The following is a 27,568-nucleotide window of genomic DNA, read 5'->3' on the forward strand; positions in this document are numbered from 1 at the left end:
GCTCTAAAATATATGAAACAGTACTTCGATACAAGTAAAAGTCAACAGGCAACTTACCTGTGGAAACCATCTTTCAAAACTTCTTGCCGCAAAATAATTTCAGAACAACTGGCCTTTACGCCTATAAGAACCAAAAGATTTGATTTTTAATAAAACAAGCACTCAATGAAAGAATACTTATATAATTAGAAAATAATTGTTTTAATAGGCTTTACTTGCCTGGAGAATCTAACCAACCTAAAAATGAAACAAAAACTCTAAAACTTAAGCAAGTTGAGCTACATATAAATCTACTTCTAGTATAGCATGAGAATTAAGAACATTGACTTTAGAGTTAGATCGCCTACCTTCAAAACCCTGTCTGTCATTTAATAGCTATATGACTTTACATAAGATAGTTTATTGCTCTGCTAGTTGTCATGAGACTTAATATACTAGGTGTACCAGTTAATAATGCGGAGTTTTTTCAATAGATGGAGTTTCACATATGTTGATATATATGCGATTTGATATGTATGCTATTTCGTTGTATTGACAGCAAGCTTCAAAACTTATGTCAAATTTGCTGAAGGTGTTAACATCATAGATATTTTTATGCTTAAAAATGTCGAATTTCATGCCAAAAAAAGACCATTTGCGGGAAGTTTTAATTCATTACTTTATTTTGAAGGAAAAGTGCTGCTGAAAGCTTCGGGAAGCTTATGGTGAACATGCTCCATCTCAAGATACTTGTGAACGCTGGTTTAAACGCTTTAAAAGCGATGGTTTCGATGTGAAAGACAAAGAACGTCCAGGTCAGCTGAAAAAGTTTGAAGACCAACAATTACAAACATTATTGGATGAAGATGCATGTCAAACTCAAAAACAACTTGCCGAAAGATTAAACGTTGGTCAGCAAACAATTTTCGATCATTTACAAGCAATGGGGAAGATTTTAAAGGAAGGAAAATGGGTGCCACATCAACTGAATGAAAGACAAATGGAAAACCAAAAAGTCATCAGTAAAATGTTGTTTCAATGGCACGAAAAGAAAGTCTTTTTTTTGCATTGAGTTGTGACTGGCGATGAAAAGTGGATTTATTTTGAGAATCCCAAATGCACAAAATCATGGGTTGATCCAAATCAACCATCAACATTGACTGCAAGGCCAAATCGCTTCGGAAAGAAGACAATGCTCTGCGTTTGGTGGGATCAGGAAGGTGTGGTGTATTATGAGCATCTAAAACCAGGTGAAACCGTTAATAGTGATCACTACCAACAACAAATAATCAATTTGAACACACTTTGATCATGGAACGACCAGAATGTTCTGGAAGACACAGCAAAGTAATGTTGCTTCATGATAACGCACCATTACACACTTCAAAACCAGTTAGAAACAAGTTAAAAGATCTTGCCTGGGAAGTATTAACCCACCAGCCGTATTCACCAGACCTTGCTCCTTCATATTACCACTTGTTCTGATCAATGGCACACACACTTTCTGAGCAGCACTTCAAAACGTACGAAGAAGTGGAAAATTGGGTCTCTGAATGGTCTGCCTCAAAACAAGAAAAGTTCTATTGGGACGGTATCCAGAAATTACCTGGAAGGTGGGGGAAATGTGTAGCTAGTGATGGACATTACTTTTAATAATGCACTTTTGATGTTTCTCTTGAAATTATCATGTTTTCTTTGATTACAAAATCCACCATTTATTAACCAGAACACCTAGTATGAAGTAGTTAGAATAAGTCCTACCATATAGTGCTATATGTGTTTGTTATTAATATTACTTTAATCGCTTCTCGGCCTTTTGGCTAAGATCAAGTGTAGTATCTGTTCTTATCAGTTTTAATATTACTTTATTCAGGTGATCTTTTGGTGTAAGGGATAACACTCCAACCAACTGAGCCACACCAGCAAGGGCAGAAAATCTGTTTTAATTCCAGCTACCTATAAAACTGAGAAGACAGTACATTTGCCTTGTGGAGATGTTGGAAGGGTTTAAAATAACAAAAATAAAAACAAGTCTTTTTTTTTTTTAATCTTCACCCAAGAATATTTTTTCTATTGAATTTTTTACAAATTTTTTAAATATATCTTTATTGATTTCAGAGAGGAAGGGAGAGGGAGAGAGAGAGAGAAACATCAACAATGAGAGAGAATCATTGATCGGCTGGCTCCTGCACGCCCCACACTGGGGATCGAGCAGGCAACCTGGGCATGTGCCCCAACCAGGAATCAAGCCGTGATCTCCTAGTTCATCCGTCAATGCTCAACCACTGAGAATACCGGTCAGGCCTCCACTGACTTTTAGAGAGAGTAGGAAGGAGGGAGGGAGGAGGAAAGAGAAAGAGAGAGATAAACATCTATGAGCGAGACACATTAATTGGTTGCTTCCTGCACGTGCCCAACCATGCCCTTTATTGGGAACTGACCTTTGGTCCAAAGGTCTGATGCTCTGACCACTGAACCAAACCGTCCAGGGCTAGAGTCATTTCAAAAGGTTCTTTTATAAACTTAGAATAACCAGAAATCTCACTATACAGACTCATGGGAATTAAGAACATTGACATTCAGACATTAAAATTATTACTTAATGTGAGCATCATAACTAATGATCAGATCACCAACTCTGCCAAGTGCCTTGCTATATAATTTTATTTCATTTTCAAAAGCTGGCAGTGTGTAGGAAGAACATTAAAATAAACACATGAAAACCATATTGTATTCTATGTTGCTAGGTCCATTATAAATATCCCTGAAAAGATGCATGAAAAAGCATGTCATAGAGATTAAAACATCTGAAATATACAACAGAAGGGAAAAATATGAAAAACTAACATTAATTAATACCTATATGATAGATCCTTTACTTGGGGCTTTCACATGAGTTTCACAACCTTAGCAAAATAGGCAGTCAAAACTATTGCCATTTTCCTGGCTGGGTGGCTCAGTTGGAAGCACTGTCCCATAAACCAAAAGGTTGTGGGTTCAATGTCCCCCTCCCCCCTGCCTTGGCTGGCCTGGGGCCTGCGGGCTGGGGGCAGCTCCTCTGTTGAGTGTCTACCCCCCTGGTGGTCAGTGTGCATCATAGGGTCCTTCTGCCCGTTCAGTCGATTTGCATATTAGGCTTTTATTATATAGGCTCACCAGTGGAATGTCTTCCCCAACCCACTGAAAGCTCCACGAGGGTCAGGGCAGCGTGTTTTTAGCTCAGGGCTGGATCCACAACACACAGCACAGCACTCCAGCCCATGGACTGGGGCCCAAAGAAATGAACCAACGCGCTTGCCTAAACCAGAGTCATCAAGAAACCCCAGCGCAATCCAGTGTACTATTGAAGTATTTGTACGACGCCGTCCTCTTCCCACGCCCCCGGCGTCTCTGTATTCAGGACTGCGGTTCTCACACTTCACAGGCAAGGGGGCCTTGCCGGCTCCTTGGTGGTGCAAGAAGCGGCATGCATCCCAAGACGCTTCATCGCTGTACTTCCTTCACAATATTTCCGTGACTGTGTGGCCAGAACAGAGCCCAACTCCCCACGTTCAGAGAGCCGTGCGGGTGGCAGGCGGAGCCCGAGAGAGAGGAGGCACGAGGCCTTGGTGCTTAGCCTCCCCCAGTTCACCCCACAGTCCGAGGCGCCGGGATACGGAGAAGCACCTCCGCAAACCGCTCGGGGGAGAGGACCCCCAGAGTCCGAGCAGCTGCCACCCCTCAACCTCAAACCCGCAGCCACGCCCCTCCCTTTACCCGCATCGGTGTGGGCGGCAGCGAGGGCCGCGGAGGTCTTGCAGGCGAGCTCAGCTGCCTCCCAGAGCAGCAGCCAGGCCACCGCTCGGACCACCGCGACCACGGCCGGGGCAGCCAGGACGCCGGAGAGCGTGCGCCGGCGAGGAGCGCGCCTGGAGGAAACGCGGAGGGAGGAGCCTGCCTACGCTTCACGCCGCCCCGAGAGCGCGCCGCCACGAGGTTCGCGAGGGACGGAAGCCTCGGTGCGCGCGCGCGTTCGGTCCCGCCGTCCCCCCACGACCCACAGCCCCGGCCCTCGAAAGTTCCGGCGTCTCCCGAGGCGGCCGTCCCGGCTCCGGGTTCTCTTCCTCGCTGCCCGCCCCTTGCCGTCCCGGTCCGGGGCGGGGCGGAGAAGAGGCGCAGGCGCCGTGAGTGCTCGGGGCTGTTTCCGTGGGAACGGCCTCGGGCGCCCGCAGCCCGACCCTGAGCCCTGCACGCTGGCTGCGGAGCCGGCGCGCCCGGTTGTCAGCCTCCACCTCCAAGTCCAGGTATTTGGATTCGGGCCGCCTTGCGGAGAGTTCACCCCGTGGTCACCCTGCGGGACTGTGCCCGTGGCCTTTCTGCAGCGCCAGCGCCGCCCGGCCTCCACGTCCAGGTCAGGGCTGCTGTGTGCACTGCGGGTGGGCGGAAACAACCCCTCACGGAGGTTTTAGTTGCTGGCCGGCATCAGAGGCACTGGCTGTGCTTCTCTAAGGGTAAAAAGTCGGCCTTTCACTATTAGGGGCGTGAGTCGGGAGAAGATCGTCTACCTGTTGGCGAAATCCGCACCCTTTTCGGTGTGGGGGAGGCGTGGCTGGGTTGGGGCGGTCCCTGGTCCCTGGTCCCTGGGGAAGTATGACTGTCGGGAGGCAGGGGTGGGCACAGGCGTCCGTCTGAGCTCACGAGGTGGGTTGAATGCGTAAGGAGACCGAGAGGGCATCCATGGCCGGTTGGGGCAGAATAGGGGCTTCGGGGTGGATGTCTCAAAGAGGAAAGATGTCAGAAGATAATAAAACTGAAAAGAGCAGTATCCGTACACTGTTCAGAACTATGGAGACAGATTTGGGAAGAAACACTTGAAGGAATTGGAGCGGGAAAGGGAAAGTAGTTATAAGCCTCGTAGAATTATTTTATATTTTAGATAGAATACAAACATTACTTTAGTAAAAAATAAAAGTTAAATTTTTTTAAAAGGTGGGTTGTTTCTTTTACTAAACTGTATTATTATTATTTTAAATATATTTTTATTGATTTCAGAGAGGAAGGGAGAGGGAGAGAGAGATAGAAACATCAAGGATGAGAATCATGGGTCGGCTGCCTCCTGCATGTCCCCTACTGGGGATCTGGCCCCCAGCCCCGGGATGAGCCCTTGACCAGAATGGAACATGGGATCCTTTAGTCCGCAGGCCGATGCTCTATCCACTGAGCCAAACCAGCTAGGGCTAAACTGTATTATTGAGTATCTATTGCATGCGTCCTTCACGAGTACAGCTATTTACTTGACTGTGTGGAATTTATTTTGTGCTCAGTAGGATCTCCTAGAAAGTTTACTAATACACCAAATTTTAGTGAGGTGAACTGGGAATAGTATTTGTTAGAAGAAGGAGAAGGGGAGAAGGAAGGAATGGGGTGGGATCATTGCATTAGGTCAGGGGCAGACCACAGAAAATTGAAAAAACTTTATATATTATTAATTTTCTAAGAGTAAAAGTTCTTACATCTCACAATAAGGGGTGGATAAGAGAGATTTTGATATATCCTTAGAACAAACATTTGGCAGTAATATAAAAGTTAGCATTTTGATGGAACATTTAATGACAAAATCACATAGGTTGTTAAATTTAAAAGGCGATATCCTGTACCTCCTGAAAGTTTTTACAGTCTAGAAGCCTGATCAAAAAAGTAGACTCATCCAGCTACTGTAGTTTAAAAAAATAAAACTGTATGCCTAAAATATAAATAAAACCGTATGCCTAGAAAAAAGACTGGAAGGAATTAAGGGTGACTATTTTTTATGTTTCTTCCTCCCCATGTCCCACCTTCACCTCCAGTTTTCTACAGTGAACATGTATTAAATAACTCTGTGCCTGTAGTGATTTGCTGACAGAGCTGAGTTTATGAAGATATCATTACTTGTCCAACTGAGTGGTTCAGTGGTTGAGCATTGACCTAGGAACCAGATCATCATTGATTCCCTGTCAGGGCACATGCCCAGGTTGTGGACTCCATCCCCTGTGGGGGGCATGCAGGAAGCAGCCAATCCATGATTTTCTCTCATCATTAATGTTTCTATCTCTCCCTCTTCGTTCCGCTCTGAAATCAATAAAAATATCTTTTAAAAAGAAAAAGATATCATTACTTTATGCTGATTTACTTCTAGATTCCTTGATATTTTCAAAATTTCCTGGGAATAATATAGTCACATCTAAAGCAGTCCCTATAATTAAGTGTACTTTGGCATTGGGGGCAAGGGAAGGAAGAGGGAATAGAAAGTATTAACCTAAAAAATAGCTGTGTTTCTTGTAACTGAAAAAAAAATGTAATGAGACAAATAAGTTTAACTAAAAGTCATATAAACTTTATTGCCTTGTATATGTATAGGCTGATTCTACATTGGCTCTGACTTCTTTGTTTTTTAAATCCTCACCTGAGGATATTTTTCCATTGTTTATATATATATATATTTTATTGATTTCAGAGAGGAAGGGAGAGGGAGAGAGAGATAGAAACATTAATGATGAGACAGAATCATTGATTGGCTGCCCCCTGAACGCCCCACACTGGGGATGGAGCCTGCAACCTAGGTATGTGCCCTTGGCCGGAATTGAACCTGGGACCCTTCAGTCCGCAGGCCGACACTCTACCCACTGAATCAAACCGGCTAGGGCTTTCCATTGTTTTTTTAGAGAGAGGGAAAGACAGAGAGCAATATCTACATGAGAAAAACACATCAATTGGTTGCCTCTTGTACGCGCCCGACCAGGGAGGAGCCTGCAACCGAGGTACGTGCCCTTGACCAGAATTGAACCCTGGACCCTTCAGTCAGCAGGCCTCTGCTTTATCCACTGAGCTAAACCTGCTAGGGTGGCTCTGCCTTTTTAAAAAATACGTTTTTATTGATTTCAGAGGATGAGAGAGAGAGAATCAACAATGATGAGAAAGAATCATCCATCAACTGCCGCCTGCATGCCCTCTACTGGGGATCAAGGCCAAAACCCAGGCATGTACCCTGACCTGGAATTGAACTATGACCTCCTGGTTCATGGGCCGACATTCAGCCACTGAGCCACACTGGCTAGGTGGCTTTGCCTTTTTGGTCAGACTTCTGGACTGTAAAAACTTTCAGGATGTACAGGGGCTTATTTCAATACATTGAATTAAACAAGTATGTACAGAATGCTTACTATATTCCAAGTATTGTGCTGGGATATTGTGGTAATCAGTGGAAATGTTCCCTGTCCTCATGGAGCATATGGAAGAGAAGGGAAGATAAATGATTAAATAAGTAATTACAAAAAAAAAACTCAATGAATAAAATGACTAGGAAAGTACAAGGGAAACAGATCTGGTCTGGTGAACCTCTCAAAACATAATGATTAAGATTTAAAAAAAACTCTTAGTACCTTGACATAGACTTAGTGCCTTGTATATACTTGTTTAATTGTTAAATAAAAAAGATCCTATAAGTCAGTTTTTGGGCTGACTCGTGGATTCATATATAATCTTTGATTAAAAGTACAGTACAGTAAGAGAGCCAAACTGAACTGCGTTTCCAAGTTCATGTGTGAACAGACCTGTACCCCTCAATGAATCAGGGATCCAACAGACTAAGGCTAACCCAGGGCCAAAGTAAACTTTCAGGGTAACACTCAAAATATTGAGATTGATGGGCTGAACATGTATCTGTAGAACTGATCTAAATCTGAACTAGAGCCAGATCTGCTGGGGAGGAGAGAGAGGGAAGAGTGTGATTAATCCAACACTTAATTTTTTCCCCTCTTTTGCAGGAAGTCATTATGTGACTAACACATTTTCAGATTTCCTCTCATTTACCCTGAAGTGTATATGAGAATGACGTGCACTGCCAAGAAATGTGGAATTAGGCTTCAGCCTCCAGCTATTATCCTAATCTATGAGAATGAAATGAAAGGGAAAAGTCGCCAGCGCATCATGCCAGTCCGAAACTTTTCAAAGTTTTCAGGTAACTCATGTTTTATTTACTTATTTACTTATTTAAAATATATTTTTATTGATTTCAGAGAGGAAGGGAGAAGGAGAGAGAGATAGAAACATCAATGATGAGAGAGAATCATTGATTGGTTGCCTCCTGCACACCCCACATTGGGGACCGAGCCCACAACCCAGGCATGTGCCCTGACAGAATCAAACCAGCGACCTCTTGGTTCCTGGGTCGAAGGTCAACCACTGAGCCACATCAGCCAAGCTCAGGCACCTCATGTTTTATCTCACCTCCCATCTTAAATACTCCCTAAATCACTGAATAAGAGCTATTTGAGTTTTATGTAATGGTCTGACAGGGCATTCAGAGTTAAACAGACCTGGGTTCAAATCATGTCTCTCAGGATAGATATGTGACCCTGGCTAAATGACTTCCTCTCAGTGATCTTCAGTTTTCTCATCTGTAAAAGGAAATTGATAATCCCCGCCCTTTCAGAATTGCTGTGTAGGTTAACTGAGATAGCATTATTCAATAATTTTAATTTCCTTCTCTCCCTCCAAATGTGTTTTTTACTTATAGTCTCCACATTTTCTTAGTACCAGTACTAATATCTAAAGCTGTAATACTACTTTTTCTTCTCCGACATTTTCTTCAGTTGAAAGTGTTTAACATCTTCTCAAAATGATTTTAAGTTAAGAAAATTAAAAAAAAAAAAACACAAAACACAAAACATCCCTTCTTCTTCTACCACCTCAAAGCTCGATATAAAGAAATAGTTCTGCAGAATAATTTGTTCCAAACAAACCACTTAGCTATTTGGCTATAATGGCAGATAATGCTGTCAGTAGTTTGTGGTGCACCAATAGCTTGTGGTGTATAGGTTTTGTGTGGTGTATAGTTTTGTTTCTTCCTTCCTAGATTGCAACAGAGCTGCTGAACAATTAAAGAATAATCCACGACACAAGAGTTACCTGGAACAAGTGTCCCTGAGACAGCTTGAGAAATTATTCTGTTTTTTACGAGGTAACTTGCGGGGGCAGAGTTTGGCAGAAACAATGGAACAGATTCAACGGGAAACAACCATTGATCCTGAGGAAGACCTGAACAAGCTAGATGACAAGGAACTTGCCAAAAGGAAGAGCATCATGGATGAACTTTTTGAGAAAAATCAGAAGAAGAAGGATGATCCAAATTTTGTTTATGACATAGAAGTTGAGTTCCCACAGGATGAACAACTGCAGTCCTGTGGCTGGGACACAGAGTCAGCTGACGAGTTCTGATATCAAAAACAAAAATTTATTGGGCTAGCAGAAACTCCATGTTCATACAGAGAATGTAGATTATTCCTAGAAAAATCTGTAAAGAACACTAAATGTACACATCAGGTCATATTTGGATTAACCGTGTTACTTTTCAAAAACAGGACATGTAGTTGCATTGACCCATACACAAAAAAAGGCTTCGGGTTTGATTCCTGGTCAGGGCACATACTTAGGTTGCTGGTTTGATCCCTGATTGGGGCACATACAGGAGGCAACCGATTGATGTTAGAGTCTCTCTCACATCAATGTTTCTCTCCTCTCCTCTCCTCTCCTCTCTCTAAACATATCCTTGGGTGAAGATTAAAAATTTTTTTTTCATTGAGGCACAGTAAGGAAATTATAGTTTGATAAGATTGGAGGGCATATACAGTTCCTAGGGGATTATCCTGTATGCATTATGTCTTTACTTATATTTAACTCTGTTTTATAAGTATTTAATTCTAGAGTAGAGCCCCTGCACAATGTGCTGCAGCTACAGTTCGTGTCATTTGAGGGGCAACGAGAATTCTGCCCCTCAGATATCAGGAAATATACACCAAAGACGTTCTGAAACCCTGAACCTTTTCCCATAAAAAAGAGGTTTGTTTGTAAAATGGAGTCTCTACCCATAATAAATGAACAATAGGTACTGCCGGTTTAGGCCTATTCATGAATTTGGATCTACAAAGAGGAAATTTTTGTTGACAAGGTTATATGTATACAGATAATCTTTCTTATTATTTAATTGGTAGAAATCCTTTGTTTTCTGCAAGGAACTTAATACTCATTAAATAAAACTGTAAAAATTATTCATTCTTTGTACCTGTCCATTTCTACTCTTTACCATGAAAAGCCTCATTAAAGGGATTATTCTTATGGTGATATCACCAGGGACAAGATGGTCATGACTCATGTATATTTGCCATAGGTAGCAAAAGAATTTTCAGAATTGGAGATTCTTTCATATCTACATAGTATTCTGTTGCATAGATATAGATGAAATATTTCAAAAGTTGACCTTAGGTTGCGTTCCCCTTTCACTATACAAACAATGCCACAGCAAATAACCTTGTACATTCTCTACTTTACACATGTGCATGACTATAAATAATGTATGGAGGGGACTTGCTGGGTATGTACATTCTAAATTTTAATATATTACTGTTTTCCTCTGAAGAGACTTGGTCACTCATTCATTCAGTCAGTTATTCAGTAAACACTGTTGGAGTATTTACTCTATGAAAGTTCCCCCAGGACATTTCAAAAGGGACAGCTTTAAAGGAGAGGGAAGAACAAGAGAGAAGACTGACAGACCAGTTATGCCAGGGGCAGGACCAGGTTTATGATTTCAGTTTTCTTAATGAACAAGGTGGAGCCACCTGATTAGTGAGGCTGGAGAAGATCTAGGGGCTGAGCAATGAAAAGCACAAGAAGGGGTGGCACCAGAAGGCAGGTCTGACAAGTTGTGACTGGTGAGCAATTAAAGCAATTGGGTCAGAGAAGGGAAATGCTGAGTTAAGAGATGTCAGAAGTTTAGCAAGTCCTGGTGGTGATAACATCGAGCATCTGAACTTTCCAGACCAAGACTGATGGAAAAGACAATCCATAAAACCAAGAAGTTAGGAGTCCAGATTAAGGAGCCTGGAGGAGCAATAGCTCAGATATTGAAAGATCCTGGGAACACTGATGGGGGCAAAGAGAAGAAAATCAGCCAGATCCTAAAGTCATTTGTGTAGATATAAAATGCTTACTATGGTTTTGGGCAACGCATCAATAATTTGAAGAAGAAAATATAGAGGGATGAAATTAATAGATCTTTAGCCCTGGCGGGGCGGCTCAGTTGGTTGGAACATTGCCCTGTACACCGAAAGGTTGTGAGTTTGATTCCCCATCAAGGCCTATGCCTAGGTTGTCAGTTGCATCCCCAATTGGGGTGCTTACAGGAGGCACTGATCGATGTTTCTCACATCAATATTTCTCTCTCCCCCTCCCACTTCAGACAGGGAGAGAAACATTGATGTGGGAGAGAAACCTTGATATGAGAGAGACACATTGATTGGTTGCCTCCTGCAATCGAGCCTGCAACCAAAGTACATGCCCTTGACTGGAATTGAACCCAAGACCCTTCAGTCCCCAGGCCAGTGCTCTAACCACTGAGAAAACCAGCTAGGGCAGAAAAAAGTTCTTTTATGTTCCACCAAAAGAAGAAAAACAAAAACAAAGCAAAACAACTAGCAAAGTTGGTAGTACATGTTGAAGACAGACAGGATAGTCTTTAAATTGAATGAATGCTCCTTGTTCCCAACCTCAATATGAGCATCCTCGTGTAGGAACTTTTCAGTTTCTGGTAGGAACTATTGGGTTAACAAATTCTATTAGGGTTGCCTTCTTCCCCTTGACCTTCTTGATAGTAGCCTTATGTACTTAGGAGAGCAAAACTACCACCTGCCTCAATACTTATAAGGAAAGTTTAGCCAGAGCCAGGCATCTGTCATCACTACTGTTAAATATTCGTTGATGTCATTGTCCCTCTTTCCTGTTATTACACTGGCTACTACATAATTTTCACATATTTGGTGAGATGCATTCTCTACTGACAAGAAACTTAGAGGTATCCATTGTGTGTGATAACCATAGAAATAGAATGGATAATTAAAATCTTAATGTAACCCTCAAAGTTTATTTTATCCAAGTCTTTTAATCTCTTCCTTCACTTAATCTCTTTCCCCTCCACTCTACACCAACACTCTCATCCTGAAATTAGAGTTATCAACTAGTAACAAAATAAGATTTATGTTTTTGCTCTCTCACATCCACTGTTAACCACTTGCGAAGTATTAACACACTCCAAAACAGGTAAAGACTGACAGGATAAATATACATAAATTTTATGTAAAAAACATATATCTATATAATTTATATATATATATATAAACTTGTGTTAAGGAAAATTATCTAAAACTTACAAATAAGGGAAAAGATGAGGGCCACATGTCTTTTCAACATTATATTGCAGCATTATTTAAAAATTTCCTCAAGGATTATTTAATTTTCTAGGACAGTGTATTTGTGTTTGACTTTGTTGTTTACTGTTTGATTGGAGCCCAGACACTGTGTATTTAGTTCCATGTTAATTTGAAAAATTGTTGTCAATAGAGAAGATAACCTGTAGGTTTATTTGCTTATAAGACATTAACCACTTTTTAAAAATATATTTTTATTGATTTCAGAGAGGAAGGAAGGAGAGAGAGATGGAAACATCAATGATGAGAGAGAATCATTGATTGGCTGCCTCCTGCACGCCCCCTACTGGGGACCGCAACCCTGGCATGTACCCTGGACCAGAATGGAACCTGGGACCTGTCAGTCTGCAGGCCGACGCTCTATCCACTGAGCCACACCAGCTAGGGCAGACATTAACTACTTTTTGAACCAGTGTTAATCATTTTATTGGTGCTTCATTGATGAGTTAATAAGTCTTAGATATGTATTCATTTTACATTGGTATGAAAATTATGTTTTTAAAATTTTGAGAATTAAACTTTGATACCTGATAGCACTGATAAAATAATTAATATATTTTTTAGATTTGGGGGCATGCTTTTGATATAATGGGCTGGCATATTTTAAACTTTTAACCTTTGACATTTTCACCTAGGAGAGGAGTTGGGAACAGGAAGCCAGAAAGAACGGAAAGCTTGAGGCAAAAGAGAAAGAGGCCAAGTTGAGAAGTTAGACAAATAAAGGACAATTGCCATATGAGGGGCCACTCTCCCCGTTTGGGTCACAGCTGGCCCAAGCAAGCAAGCTGTGTCCCTATCTTCTGATAAGCCTTTGGGAAGGTCTACCCTGGCACTGCCAAGTTAACCACTAGGACTCCAGAATAAGAGGGCTGGGGAAGCAAACTAGTTGGAAGGGTTGGGGCTAAGGATAGTAGCTAGGAAAATTGTCTGGAATATGCAGATGCAAATGCATTGTGCATCTTTTTTTTTTTTTTTTACATAATTTTATTTTTTCCATCCTTTTGCGAACATTCATAATGCTAATCATACGCTCATCCTATGTAATACGAGCCCAGCGACCGAAATGGCCAACTGAACAGAACGACCAGAGACCAGAATAACCTCTGCCCCTCGTCCCGGCCAACCCCGCCGCATTGTGCATCTTAAAGTCCCTCCCAGCCTACTCCATTACCTGCAGCCATAGTTTGATCTTAAGGGAATGAGGATGTACAACTATTGCTACTAAAATTAAATTAAAAAGGAAAAAAAAGAAAACCTCCACTGCCATCAGAGGGCAGTATTTGTTTTTTTAATTTATCAAAAGGTAGCTCTGGCTCATCATACTAAAAGGATGTTAGTAATATTTTCTTAAAATTTAAACAATGTGCCTGCATCCACATCCAGGTGAGTGCTGGGGTAAACCTGGCTCAGCCTTTACATTGTTTTTAAATAATCTTTTTAAAATGGTAGGTCTTTTGTGTCATACTTAGATTCATTCATTTTAAGCACTTACTTGGTGCCAAGCACTATTCTAGGTAATAGGAATACAGAGGAGAACAAGACAGGATCCCGCTTTCATGGAGCTCACATTTCAGTGTGGAGAAATAAGTAAATAAGGAAAATATTATATCATCATACATGCTGTACAGATAAATTTAAGTGGAGTGATATGGGGTAAATCCTTCACTTCAGCATCATTCCCTCCTGTAGAATCTAAAAAGGAAGACAAGAAAAACATTCTGTCAGCCTGACAAAGCCACAAATGCAAATTCCAAGACCATGTAACTAAGACACCTGATATATGTTATCAGTCTTTTAGATGTACAGAAGTAACACTAAAATTCAAGGCCACTATTGAATTTATACCCCATTGAAGAACAGCTGAAGATCTTATATATTTTAAATTTTTTAGTTTTCAATTCAAGTTTACATTCAATATTATTTTGTGTTAATTTCAGGCATACAGCATAGTGGTTAGACAATTTATAGTATTTTGAGTGACTGGACTAAAACCGACAGGATGAAATATAAAGAAGATAAAAGTAAAGTCTAACCCTTACATTAAGAAATGTCAACTGCAGGAGCACAGGATAGAAAAGAATTCACTTCATAATGGCCCTGGCCAGGTAGCTCAGTTAGAGTTAGAGCATCCTCTCAATATACCAAGGTTGTAGTTTGATCCCAGGGCACATACAAGCATTAACCAATGAATGCATGAATACATGTACACCAAATCCATTCTCTCTCTCTCTCTCTCTCTCTCTCTCTCTCTCTCTCTCTCTCTCTCTCTCTCTCTCTCTCTCCATCCCTCCCTCCCTCCCTTCCTCTCTCAAATCCATTTTTTAAAAATGGAGTCACGCCCTAACCGGTTTGGCTCAGTGGATAGAGCGTCAGCCTGCGGACTCAAGAGTCCCAGGTTCAATTCCGGTCAAGGGCATGTACCTGGGTTGTGGGCACATCCCCAGTGGGGGGTGTGCAGGAGGCAGCTGATTGATGTTTCTCTCTCATTGATGTTTCTAACTCTCTATCCCTCTCCCTTCCTCTCTGTAAAAAAATCAATAAAATATTTTTTTTTTTTAAAAAGGAGTCACTTCATAGCAATTAATGTGAAACAGAGGGTTTAATGGACAGAAGATTCACTATAAACAGACTGCAGAGTGGCTGCCAAGGAAGCTAATGTAATTCTGCGCTGCACTAATTGAGCGTTTAATGTCCAGATCAAGAGAAGGAATGGCCCATTGTACGCTGCTTTGGCCAGAACCTGTCTGGAGCCAGGGTCTCTTTCAGGAGCCTAACTTTAAAAGGGACATTGACAAACAGAAGTGTGTCCAGCAGAGAGTGGCCATGTCACATGAGAATCTATTGGAAGACGTGAAGAGGTTTTTGCCTGGAAAAGAGAAGATTGCTCTTAATGAATATTTATGTAAAGACTTTTCATGTAGAACAATGTAACTGTACTTTTGGGGGGGGGGGCGGGGAAACTAGGCACAGTGGGTGGAACTTCAGGGAGCAACTCAATAAAAGGAAGAACCTTCTGAGGATCAAAGTTTCCAGAAAAAGGAAAGATGACTTTGTGAAGAGCTGGCTGTCCCAGAAAGCAGTCTAGCAAGGCACTCCACGAAGGTTAATCAGATCAGTGTTTTTCTTTCTTTTTTTTTTTTTTTAAATATATTTTATTGATTTTTGACAGAGAGGAAGGGAGAGGGATAGAGAGTCAGAAACGTTGATGGGAGAGAAACATCAATCAGCTGCCTCCTGCACACCCCCTACTGGGTATGTGCCCGCAACCAAGGTACATGCCCTTGACCGGAATCGAACCTGGGACCTTTCAGTCCACAGGCCGATGCTCTATCCACTGAGCCAAACCAGTTAGGGCTGATCAGTGTTTTTCAAACTGCTTTCTATGGAGGGGTAGCCCAGGGAGCCCGGGTGGGTCACGGTGGGGAATGGTCGTTGTTCCAGGGGGTAGAAAGGAGGGAGACTAAGGAGGAACTGAACCCCTAATTTAACCATAGCGGGTCAGTTCTTAGTTTTTAAGTTTTCTTTTTCTTGGGGTTCCACTAGAAATATTTAAGGCCTCTGTTACTAAATCAAATATTTAAAACCATTGGAGATGATGACTTTCTCACCAACTCATGTGGTGACACACCTCCTCACTCTGGAGCACAGGCAAGAGAAGTCCTAGCTTTGTCTGAGCTCAATCACCTCTGAAGCTATGTAAATGGTCCCCTCCTTTCCCTTAAAAAAAAAAAAAAATCAGCCTCCATCTTTTGGTTAAGTAGCTCTTGAATGCGTAAGGCCTGACAATGGGCTGGATACATAGCACTAACTTTAAGCCTTTCCTCACATGCACCCTTCCTCCTGTTCTGCCTCCTCCATCACTCTCCACCTCTGACAGACAAGGCTTGAGCCTCCACCCAAGGGGAGAGACGTTTCAGTCAGAACTCTAGCCCTGGGCATCTATACTCTCCTGCTGCGGTGGGCCCTCCAGGAGACACTTGGCCACTGTAGGCCACTGGAGGGGAGCTCACCAGATAGGAGGGTCCCTTCCTGCTCACCAGGATTTCCCAGCTACCCAACGCATGACTTCCCTCCTCCCTACTCAGAACCTCATTACTACTATTTATTTAAGCCAGGGCTTCTCAAACCAGGCTTATGTTTCTAGTTGCCATAAAAAGGTGAGCAGCTTTTTTAAAGTATGAACTTAGTTTTTTAACAAAAAGTATAGACTCAGTTACTTCTCAGATCTCCTGAATCAGAATCTCCCAGGGAGGGATCTAGACACCTGTGTTGTGACAAGCTTCCCCAAGGGACCCCATTTGGGAACCTCTGGTCTATACTACTCACTTTAACATTGAGCCCACCTTATCCTGTATAATTACTGTATCCCCTTTTTCCTCAAAGTGAAGGGCCCTGTGTCACTTGGACATGTGTCTCCATTTCCCATCAAGTCCAGATTGTAGCAGCTGACAATGAAATAAAGCATGAGTAACACCTGGAGTCCTCTTTACTTCCTTTACATCACCTGAGACTTTAAAAATATCCTATCTAATAAAGCAGTAATATGCAAATTGACCATCACTCCAAAACACAAAGATGGCCGCCCCCATGTGGACACAAGATGGCTGGCAGGGGAGGGCAGTTGTAGGCGATAAGGCCAGCAGGGGAGGGCAGTTGAGGGGCACCAGGCCTGCAAGGGAGGGCAGTTGGGGGCAACCAGGCCTGCAGGGGAGGGCAGTTGGGAGGGACCAGGCCTGCAGGGGAGGGCAGTTGGGGGCAACCAGGCCTGCAGGGGAGGGCAGTTGGGGGGGACAAGGCCTGCAGGGGAGGGAAGTTGGGGGAGACAAGGCCTACAGGGGAGGGCAGTTGGGTGGGACCAGGCCTGCAGGGGAGGGCAGTTAGTGGTGACCAGTCCAGCAGGGGAGGGCAGTTAGGGGCAATTGGGCTGGCAGGGGAGCATTCAGGTGTCGATCATGCTGGCAGGGGAGTGGTTAGTGGGTGATCAGGCTGACAGGCAGAAGCGGTTAGGGGCAATCAGGCAGTCAGGGAGGTGAGCGGTTGGGAGCCAGCATTCCTGGAATGTGAGAGGGGTCCCAGATTGGAGAGGGTGCAGGCTGGGCTGAGGGACACACACACACCCCCCCCCCCACCACCACCACCATGTATGAATTTCGTACACTGGGCCTTTAGTAAATATATTTTTTTTAATTAATTTCAGAGAGGAAGGGAAAGGGAGAGAGAAATAAAAACATCAATGATGAGAGAGAATCATTAATTGGCTCCCTCCTGCATGCACTCTATTAAGAATTGAGCCTGAAACCCGGATATATGCCCTGACAGAGAATCAAACTGTGACCTTCTGGTTCATGGATCAAAACTCAACCACAGAGCCACACCGGCCAGGTGGAAAGAGCATTTCTGAAATGGAACTGTACCAGAGAGTCGCCCAAGTCAGAGGGGCTGACTCTCCCCCCTCAGCTCTTGTCACACTCACCAGAAGGAATTCAGGTGAGTGACAGAAAGCAGTATTGAAGCAAAGCAAGTGAATTTATTAAAAATACACTTGGCATAAAGCACAAACGGGCAACTCAGCTAGTCTGAGTGCCTTACCTGGTGGGGGTTCAAGAGTTTTATACTTTTCTCCCTATAGATTTCAAGGTTCCCCTGTAAGATAGACTAGATTTCAAGGTTCCCTTTTTACATTGTTGTGGCTTTCCCCAGAATTTATGAGGGCATCTGCCAATATTATCTTGGCAAGTCTCAAAACTGCTGACTTCTTTGTTCAGTGGGTGAGATAAACTCTTCCTTTTTCCCCCTTCCCTTTCTCCTGCCCTAGCAGCTATTTGTCCTGGCTAACAATCCCCCCTCAAGTGATACCATCCAAATGCTTCTGGGGTTTTTGTTATTTATCCCCCAGACTTCATCTGTCCTTGGGTTTAGCTGGCACAAATGGCATTAATTGGGTCTTTGTTCTCTATTTTCTCAGGCCAAGATGATTTAAGCTATGTATTCTCTGTTTAGGGAGGAGAGCTATAAACCATTTGCTCTCAAGTGTCCTTGGTTGGGGAAGATAAGGTCTTGTGATTTACAAGCTGGCTGCAAGCTGCCCAAACTGTTTGGCCTTGTTTAATTCTCTTGTCTCTGTTTCTCCATTCCACTTGCCCAGGAATTTTCCTAGTTTCTTACTATCCTGCCACCGAATCATATTGCCAGTGACCCCTGACAACGGGACCATATATTGGAATCACCTGAGGAAACAGACTCACCCTGGAACACATATGTCTTCAATGAGGTGGTGAAGTATGTCAAGGGAAAGCATCCTATCTGTTGCCAGAACTACTGTAACTTATTAAGTACAAGTCAACCTCACTGGAGGCAAAGTGATGCTGATTCTGCCACATCAGGTGATTTAGCGGCTCCTCTAGAGCCACAGGGGCAGTGCTGTGTGGGCCAGGCAGCGGGGGCCTCTGCTCCGAAGGCCCAGGATAGATAATTCCACTTCTTCTTTCTGTGGAAAAAGCCCCAACCCCTGCAGGGTGTGGCAAGAGCCGACCTGAGGAAGAAGCTTTGCTCAATAGGAAATGAGCAATCACGGTGAAATGAGGAAGCCTGCTAGGCTTCAGCTTGATGGTTTTGAATTACAAAATAAAAAGAATGTGTAAAAAGTGAACACAATAGTGGAAAATTGGAAACAACCCAGATATCTATCAATATAAGAAACATCCAAATCTGAAGAGCATTTTTATGAGTTTGTTTGAGCCAAAATGATAACTTATGCCGGGAGCAAGATTTAAATGGGAATAACAGTTTTGCATCTTATTTTATGCATTTGAAATTAAGAAAGAAACATGGAGGTGGGAGAAAGCAAGGCAGGGATTGGATTACAGGATAGTTAACAAGATTATATGTTTTCTTGAGGATGGTTGCAATTTATTTCAAAGGTGCACTAGCCTAGATGCATAAAAACAATGGACAGGGCTTGCTTAAGGTAAAGATAAACCTTTTACTGAAGAAGTTATAGTCCTGGGGTGTGACTACCTGCCACGACCTGCCCAGTTAGGAATTTATGATCAGATCACCCTATGCAGTTACTTTCCAAAGAACTCCTTTTTTTGGTTCCTATATCCATCAAAAAGACATTTGTTAAATTGTGGAGTGTTCGTGCTGTGGCATATTGTGAAAAAGGAGGTAGACTTAGTGACCTGGAAATATCTCCTAGATACATGGTTAAGTGAGAAAAACAAGTTGCCAACTAGTAAGTATATTACAATTCATGATTTAAAAATGATAGTAACACTCTTGAAGGATGATCACAAAGTAACTTGCCAGTGGAGAGGGAAATGAGGTTAAAGTGAGAGGGGAGGAGCTTAAGTGGGATATTTTTAAATTAAAAAAATAAAGTTTTGAATGAAGTTTTAACATGTAATTGTAATAAATCCTAACTAATTTCCAGACACTGTTCTAAGTGTTTCAGACCTACTAACCTACTTAATACTCTCAATAAACCTATGGAAGTAGTTATCATTAATTTTCCCCATTTTATAGCCAAAGAAACTGAAGCACAGAGGACACACAGGTAATAAATGGAAGAGCTGAGATTTGAACCAAGGTCACCTGGCTCCAGAATTTGTGCGCTAAACCTCCTCACTATTATGGATTATGTCTCTCAGTGAACTATGTTGGTCCATTGGATGTTAACTGTAAATGTAATATGGTCGCAATTAAAAAAACAAACTATATGGGGGGGGGGAGAGTGGAATTTAGGTCTCTAACGCTATCTCTTTAAAACATTGATCCAAAGATTCACTCTGAATTCCAGCTCAGATGAAATAATTTAGGAGTGAAAAAAGTTGTTTCAAAACACAAGCAAAGTCTTGCTTCTCTCTCCTATCCAAACTGCTGGTTAACATTTCTTAAATAAAGGCCAAATGCTTTTACCATGGAAATAGAGATACGGTTTAATATGCAAATATCTCTCTGATTTAATACTACCAAGGTTTAAAGAGCAATTATATACAAAGAGAAAATTATGATATGGGATGGGAGAAGACAGGCAGGAAGGAGAGAGCCTGAGAGCACTTAGAGAGTTCACATGGGGAGGGTGGAGGCAGCAGATTATCATACACCTGTCATATTATCATGTACATATCCTATTAATAGCTATTTTAATAACACAGCTTCACGGTGATTCAAGCCTTGGCTTTTATAAGCTCTTTCTCATCTCTTTTACACCTTTGATCCTTCCTTGAAGCTAGAGGCTATTGATATACTCATTTTACAGATAAGGAAATCAAGGCTACAGGAGATTGTAAGGTAGTAAATTACCAAGTTGGAGCTGGAACCCAAAATTCCTAATTCTCTTTCCAGAACCCTTGAATCACATCCAGATACCTCAGGCACATCACAACCCTACCCAGGGTTAGGCCCGAGTCAGCATCAGTGGAAGAAAGTGGAGCAGATGAAAGACCCAGATGTTAAGGGTAGTGATGGGGTCCTGGCCAAGACCCACTGACGGGTGTCCAGGTGCAATGACAGAGCAGGAGCCCTGGTCAACCAAAGGGCAACACAATGCCAAGGCCAGCCGCAGGTTGGGGGAAAGGTCCACCACGTCAGCCAAAGAGGAAGGAGAGTTGATTTGGCATCTACATGCGATGACTTGGCTCCCGCCCACCCACATTTCTAGGATCTTCCTCCTACTCCTTTCTCTCTTCGCTCCTCTATCCCACTCCTACTCCCATTTACAGTCATGACAAGCAGGAAAATACATACTATTCCCTTGAGTATAATAAAAAGCCCTACTAATTCTTTGAACTTCTTTCGGTTTTATCACCTAATTAGGATAGGTGAAGTTCCATAACTCAATCACTTCACTCCTTAATTAAATCCCATTAATCTCTTTACTGCTTCATTCAATCTTAAACTCCTTTCATATTTGCTCTCCCTGCTAGTGCTACAGCAGCTTTAGGTATCAAATGACCTCCAGATGGATATTGTATACCTCCACAACTTTGTGTCACACCTGCTACAAAGGTGTCATGCTAATGACACAAAGACATGGATAGGCTCCACAAATCCATGTGACCTGGAGGAAAAAACATAAATGAGAACAAACATGCTGCAATTCCTCTGGGTTAGCTGATGATTCCTGACATTTCCTGCAGTGTGTTTGGACTGATGATAGTAGTGGTGGGAAAAGGCACCAAGGAGGCAAGAATATTAACAGTTAAAAAGCTAGTGTGCATTACAAGGAAGGCATCTCATGATTTTTGTTTCCATATTTTATTTTTGCTCTTACCACTGCCCACATAATTCTAAAACTCACCACCAGGGGGCAGAAGTATGCCAAAGTCGGATGTTTGAACCTGCTGGGTTTGGATTTCCTTTGGGAGAATTTCCTTACAGAGCAATTACTGTTCCTATTACACAGATTAAGAAACTAAGGCAGAGTGAAGTAAATTGACTGCTTAGCATCATATGAGTGGCAGAAGTAGGATTGGAACACTGGTTTTGGTAATCCATTTGGCAGGCTATTTTAGAAATTACCTGAGTTTGTAGCTATGATTTCCACATTTTTTTCAATGTTAATAGTCCCCCCATTTTTAAATGTTTAAAAAATTCTTTGTTGTTTAAAGTATTGCATATAGTATTACATATGTCTCCTTTTTCCCCATTGACCTCTCCCTGGCCACCCCACCCCCTCTTTACATGCCCTCACCCCCCTAGTGTCTGTGTCCATTAGTTATGTTTACATGCATGCACACAAGTTCTTTGGTTAATCTATTACCCCCACCCCCACCCCTGCCTTCCCTCTGAAGTTTGATGGTCTGTTCGATGCTTCTATGTCTCTGGCTCTATTTTTGTTCATCAGTTTATGTTGTTCATTAGATTCCACAAATGAGTGAGATCTTTTAAAATTTATCTTTCTCCGACTGGCTTATTTCGCTTAGCATAATGCTCTCTATGTCCATCCATGCTCTTGCAAATGGTAAGAGGTCTTTCTCTTTTACAGCAGCATAGTATTCCATTGTGTAGATGTACCTCCATTTTTATTTTGTTTTGTTTTTTATTGATTTCAGAGAGGAAGGGAGAGGGGGAGAGAGAGAGAGTGTGAGAGAGAGAGAGAGAAACATCAATGATGAGAGAGAATCATTGACTGACTGCCTCCTGCACGCCCTACACTGGGATTCAAGCCTGCAACCCAGGCATGTGCCCTTGACTGGAATTGAACCCCGGACACTTCAGTCCATTCAGTCCAAGGCTGACGCTCTATCCACTGAGCCAAACCAGCTATGGCTGAATTGTACATTTTAAATTGATATACTTTGCTGCACTTTGATAAAATAAAAACTTCCTAGCAAGACTGCCAAGAGGAAAAAAAACACAAATTTTCAATATCAGGAATGAAAACAAGAATATCTCTGCAGATTCTACAACATTAAAAAGATAGTAAGATGATATAACTATCTTTGTGCAGCAGATTTAACAATTAAGAAAACAACATTGCTACATTAGTATTAACTAAACTCCAGACTTTACTCATATTTCATCAGATTCTTTTCATTAATGACCTTTATCTGTTCCAGAATCCAACCCAGGGTACTACATTGTGTTTAGGTATTAGTCTTTCCTTATTTTTCATGACAGATATTTGTAGAATGTCCCTCAAAATGGGTTTGTCTTAGATTTTTCTAATTATTAGAGTGGGATATGGGCTTTTAGAAAGAATACCACAGAGGTGATATGCCCATCACATCATATTAGGGTGTATGATATCCACCCTCTGGTGATGTTAAGCTTGATCATTTGGCTAAAGTAACATCTGCTAGTTCTCTCCACTATAGAGTTGCTATTTTTCTCTCTTCATATTCTATTCTTTGAAAGTGAGCTACTAAGTTCAGCCCATACTCAAAAAGCAAGGTGGGGACAAATATCAACTGATCCCACTTATATGTGAAATCTAATAAACAAAATAAACTTATGAACAAAATAGGTCCAGGGGCACGGATGGATTGAAAGACTGACAGATCTCAGAGGGAAGGGAGATGGGAAGAGATTAACCAAAAAACACATATGCATGTATGCATAGCCCATGGACTTAGACAATAGTGTGGTGAAGGCCTGCGGTGGGGAAGGGGCTGGGGGCGGGGGGAGGGCAAAGAGGGAGAAATGGGGGACATCTGTAATACTGTCAACACTAAAAATTAATTTTTAAAAAGCAATGGAGATAAGAGGAGGCTAAGCTTACCTCCTAGAGTGGGAAGTAGCTACATGCATTATTTGGAATTCTTCTGTAAGGAATATTTGTCTCTTCTTTCCCAACTATTTATTTATTTATTCAGTAATTTCTTTATGTCAATATGGATGCAGAGCAAAACAGGGAAGAATAAAGAATGAATATGAGCCCTGAACAGTTTTGCTCAGTGGCTAGAGCAGGGGTCCTCAAACTTTTTAAACAGGGGGCCAGTTCACTGTCCCTCAGACTGTTGGAGGGCCGGACTATAGTTAAAAAAAAAAAACTATGAACAAATTCCTATGCACACTGCACATATCTTATTTTGAAGTAAAAAACCAAAATGGGAACAAATACAATATTTGTATTTGCATGTGGCCCGCGGGCCGTAGTTTGAGGCCCCTTGGGCTAGAGCATTGGCTGAAGAACTGAAGGGTCTCAGGTTCGATTCTTGGTCAAGGGCAGAACCTGGATTGAAGGTTCAATCCCCACCTAGGATTGGTGTGAGCGGGAGGCAACCAATCAATGTGTCTCTTTCATGTCCATGTTTCTCTCTCTCATTCTCTCTCTCTCTCCCTTCCCACTTCCTTCCACTCTCTCTAAAAATCAATGGGAGAAATATCCTCATTCCTTGGGTAAGGATTTAAAAAAAGAATGGACCTCTTCCTCTGTGCTGCCTACAGAGGTGGCAGCCATCTCCTATCGGCACCATGCCTGCCCTCAGACCCCTCATGAAACCCAAGATTGTCAAAAAGAGGACTAAGAAGCTCATCTGGCACCAGTCAGACCGATATGTCAAAATTAAGCGGAACTGGCGGAAGCCCAGAGGCATTGACAATAGGGTGCGTAGAAGATTCAAGGGCCAGATCTTGATGCCCAACATTGGTTATGGGAGCAACAAGAAAACGAAGCACATGCTGCCCAGTGGCCTTCGGAAGTTCCTGGCTCATAACGTCAAGGAGCTTGAAGTGCTGCTGACGTGCAACAGATCTCACTGTGCTGAGATTGCTCACAACGTCTCCTCGAAGAACCGCAAAGCCATTGTGGAAAGAGCAGCCCAGCCATCAGAGTCACCAATCCCAATGCCAGGCTGCACAGCGAAGGAAATGAATAGACAGATTGTGTACACATTGTATGTGTGTTAATAAAGTCATAAAATTCTGCAATAAATAAATAAATAAAAATTAAAAAAGGATGGATATGAAAGTAAACAGGCAGCTGATTGGCACTAGGGCGTAAGTCAATATTACTTAACTTGTGTTCTCATTTCTTTGAGATTCGGAGGCTCAGAGCCAGGACTAAAGTGTCTTTTGGATGACTAGATCTGTGAGGGATCTATGTTTTGTGTCACCCAGCTTTGGAACCAAGAAAACGGGCCATTGTGTAAATTTCTGACAAATGCATGGTTGACACAGGAACAGAAACCGACTCCTCTCTCAAGAGCAAATTAAATTAAGAAAACTGAAGACACAGAAAAGAGCTTATAATACACGTGCTGCCTTTTCTGTAACTGCCCAAATATAGCAAGTACCTCAGCCGTGCATTAACCAGAGTAGTTCTGTACTCAGCTTTCAAGGATACTGAGGAGTGTCAAGAACAGTGGAGGGTCTGGGTGATGGAAATGGAGAAAAATAGTTTATAAGTGACAACCTGTGAGAAGAAATTTAACTTTGTATGTATCCCCAGAGCTAACTAGCATCTGGCGCATAGAAGGGTTTCTTTCTTTTTTAAAAAAAATTTTCTCTAGATTCCTTTTTAAAATTTTATTTTTATTGATTTCAGAGAGGAAGGGAGAGAGAGAGAGATGGAGAAACATCAATGATGAGAGAGAATCATCAGTCAGCTGCCTCCTGCACACCCCCTACTGGGGATCGAGCCCGCAACCCAGGTATGTGTCCTTGACTGGAATCGAACCTGGGACCCTTCAGTCCGCAGGCCAATGCTTTATCCACTGAACCAAACCAGCTAGGGCTATAGAAGGGTTTCAATAAATATTTGCCTAATGAATGCTTGTCTTGGGGATCTGTGCCCATTCCCTCAGTAGAACACTGAAGGGCATGGAACAAGGAGTAAGACATTTCTGTGGATTTGGACTTAAAACGAGCACAAAGCAAATAAATAAGTATTCTTAAGCTAAACCCAAAATATCGATGATGTTGCCCTGGCCGGTGTGGCTTAACGGTTAGAGCGTCAGCCCACAGAGCAGAGGGTCTGGGGCTCAATTCCCAGTCAAGGGCACATACATACCTAGGTTGCAGGTTTGGTCCCCAGCCCCGTTTGGGGTATGAGCAAGAGGCAACCAATCAATATGTCTCTCTCACATCCACCTCTCTTGTCTCTTTCTTCCCCTCACCCCTCCCTTCCAAATGCTCTCTTAAAATCAATGGAAAAAAATATCCTCTAGTGAGGATTAACAAAAACCAAGCAAGCAAACAAAATCTATGATGTTGAAATCATAGGGAAGACACCAAGCTGAGCTGTCATTCCCTGATTAAGACATCAATTTGAGGATGTTGGGTGGGATGATGAAGCTGTGTGTGTGTGTGTGTGTGTGTGTGTGTGTGTGTGTGTGTGTGTGTGTGTGTGTGTGTGTGTTTGGTTGTTTTTTTAAGCTCCAGTTGACTGATACCAAGAAACCCGTGGGCAGTTCTCCAGCAGAGCAGCCCTCGTCGTGCTCAGTAACTTCTAACTTTCCTCTTGCCCTATCCTCCTCAGTTGCTGTCAGTTGGTTTGTGGCAGAGGGGAATTCCAGCCCATTTTAGGGAAATTAATAGGGAGGTTCCTAGTCGGTATCCTTCGGTGGATCCTGAGACCCTGACGGGAAGGGTAGAGCTGAGACACACAGTTCTTGGAAGGTTATGAGGCCAAGAATGGGTATGAATGAACTAAAACCCTCACAGACAATAAAAAAAAAATCCGTGTAAGTGTTCTCACAAATCTGGAAGCTCCAAGTTTTACACAATCGGATAAAATAGGGTAACAGGAGGTAAGGTCGCTTCACCATTACCTTTGGGCCATCAGCAAACCAGGCATCTCCATGTCACTTCATTTCTTAACTAAACTGACCTCCTACCCTTCCTACTTTAATTTTATATATTTTTAATTGATTTCAGAGAGGAAGGGAGAGGGAGGGAGATATAGAAACATCAATGATGAGAGAAAATCATCGATTAGCTGCCTCCTCCAGGCTCCCTACTGGGGATCAAGTCCACAACTCAGGTATGTGCCCTGACCGGTAATGGAACCGGCAACTTTTCAGTGTACCGGAGGATGCCCAACCAACTGAGCCACACGGGCAGTGCTTATTTTTAAGTAATACCTTATTCATAAATATTTACAACATTTGCCTACTTTACACAGATAGTTGAACGGAAAGCTCCTTCGAATCATGGGATGTGAGATTTGCAAGATGTTGAAGTGATTATTCAGTTCAACCTCCTCATTTTGTAGGTGGGGAAGGCAAGTGTCTGGCTTAAGGGTACAGGTCGAGTTAGAAGCCAAGTGGGACTATGACCTCAGCTATAACTCCCAGTGTAAGGCTCTTCTGTTACCTTAGGGCTGCTCCTCTACCTTGAGTAACCTCAGAGTGGATTCAACGGCCAGGCCTAAGACTGCCCTACCTTCCCACCTATCAAAGCTCAGGAACAGACAGTGGGAAAACTTATTAAATGGGTGGTTTTTTAAAAATCATAAATGTAAAAAAGAGCAGCTTGGAATTGGGAAGAACAGGTCCCATGAAAGACAGAAATTGTTAGCCATTGAGGACTCAGAGGAGCAGGACCATTTCACCAGCAACCACCCCGCATTTGCCACAAGCCCCCAAGAGAGGCGACCCTCAATCATCTCACAGGAGGTGATGAGCGCTGTCACCCACCACCAAAGATAAAGCAGGAGCTAAAATTTAATACTGAAACCCAGTAATATGCAGACCTGGTAGTTTCGCTAGCCACTCAAACTTAAATTGTCCTCTGAGAATGAACAAACCCCATAGACATGAAAGTTCAGGCATTAGTTAATTCTTAACAAACAAGCCCGGGCAGGCACAATCTTGGTTACCATGCAACTGAAATACAGCTCTCTAAATGGTTAAGTCATTATGACT

At 42.4% G+C, this 27,568-nt stretch overlaps 2 protein-coding genes and 2 pseudogenes across 5 annotated transcripts in view; 3 read left to right on the top strand and 1 right to left on the bottom strand.

Moving 5' to 3' along the window:
• PIGX (phosphatidylinositol glycan anchor biosynthesis class X) overlaps positions 1-4,697 on the bottom strand; it is a 23,328-nt gene extending 18,631 nt beyond the window's left edge. The window contains exons 1-4 of the mRNA XM_059686163.1: positions 4,657-4,697; positions 4,298-4,388; positions 3,736-3,916; positions 58-121 (exon numbers count right to left, since the gene is read on the bottom strand). Coding sequence (XP_059542146.1) covers positions 58-121; positions 3,736-3,916; positions 4,298-4,388; positions 4,657-4,697 — 377 coding nt within the window. The remainder of the gene's footprint in view (positions 1-57; positions 122-3,735; positions 3,917-4,297; positions 4,389-4,656) is intronic.
• Positions 1,780-1,884, top strand: LOC132231941 (U2 spliceosomal RNA; annotated as a pseudogene).
• Positions 3,899-10,043, top strand: CEP19 (centrosomal protein 19). Of its 4 annotated transcripts, none has more exons than XM_059687492.1 (4): positions 3,899-4,369; positions 6,880-6,977; positions 7,765-7,954; positions 8,852-10,043. In XM_059687492.1, the coding sequence occupies exons 3-4, from the start codon at positions 7,819-7,821 to the stop codon at positions 9,211-9,213; spliced, it is 498 nt and encodes a 165-aa protein (XP_059543475.1). In that variant the 5' UTR covers positions 3,899-4,369; positions 6,880-6,977; positions 7,765-7,818; the 3' UTR covers positions 9,214-10,043. The 4 variants fall into 4 exon arrangements, with proteins under 4 accessions (XP_059543475.1, XP_059543478.1, XP_059543477.1 ...); XM_059687495.1 differs by having other exon boundaries at positions 3,899-4,262; positions 6,882-6,977; XM_059687494.1 differs by lacking the exon at positions 6,880-6,977 and having other exon boundaries at positions 3,899-4,262; positions 7,761-7,954.
• A 14,062-nt stretch (positions 10,044-24,105) lies between these two features.
• LOC132229257 (large ribosomal subunit protein eL32-like) lies at positions 24,106-24,595 on the top strand (annotated as a pseudogene).
• The last annotated feature ends 2,973 nt before the right edge of the window (positions 24,596-27,568 follow it).

The sequence above is a fragment of the Myotis daubentonii genome, chromosome 3, assembly GCF_963259705.1.
Source record: "Myotis daubentonii chromosome 3, mMyoDau2.1, whole genome shotgun sequence".
NCBI lineage: Eukaryota > Metazoa > Chordata > Mammalia > Chiroptera > Vespertilionidae > Myotis > Myotis daubentonii.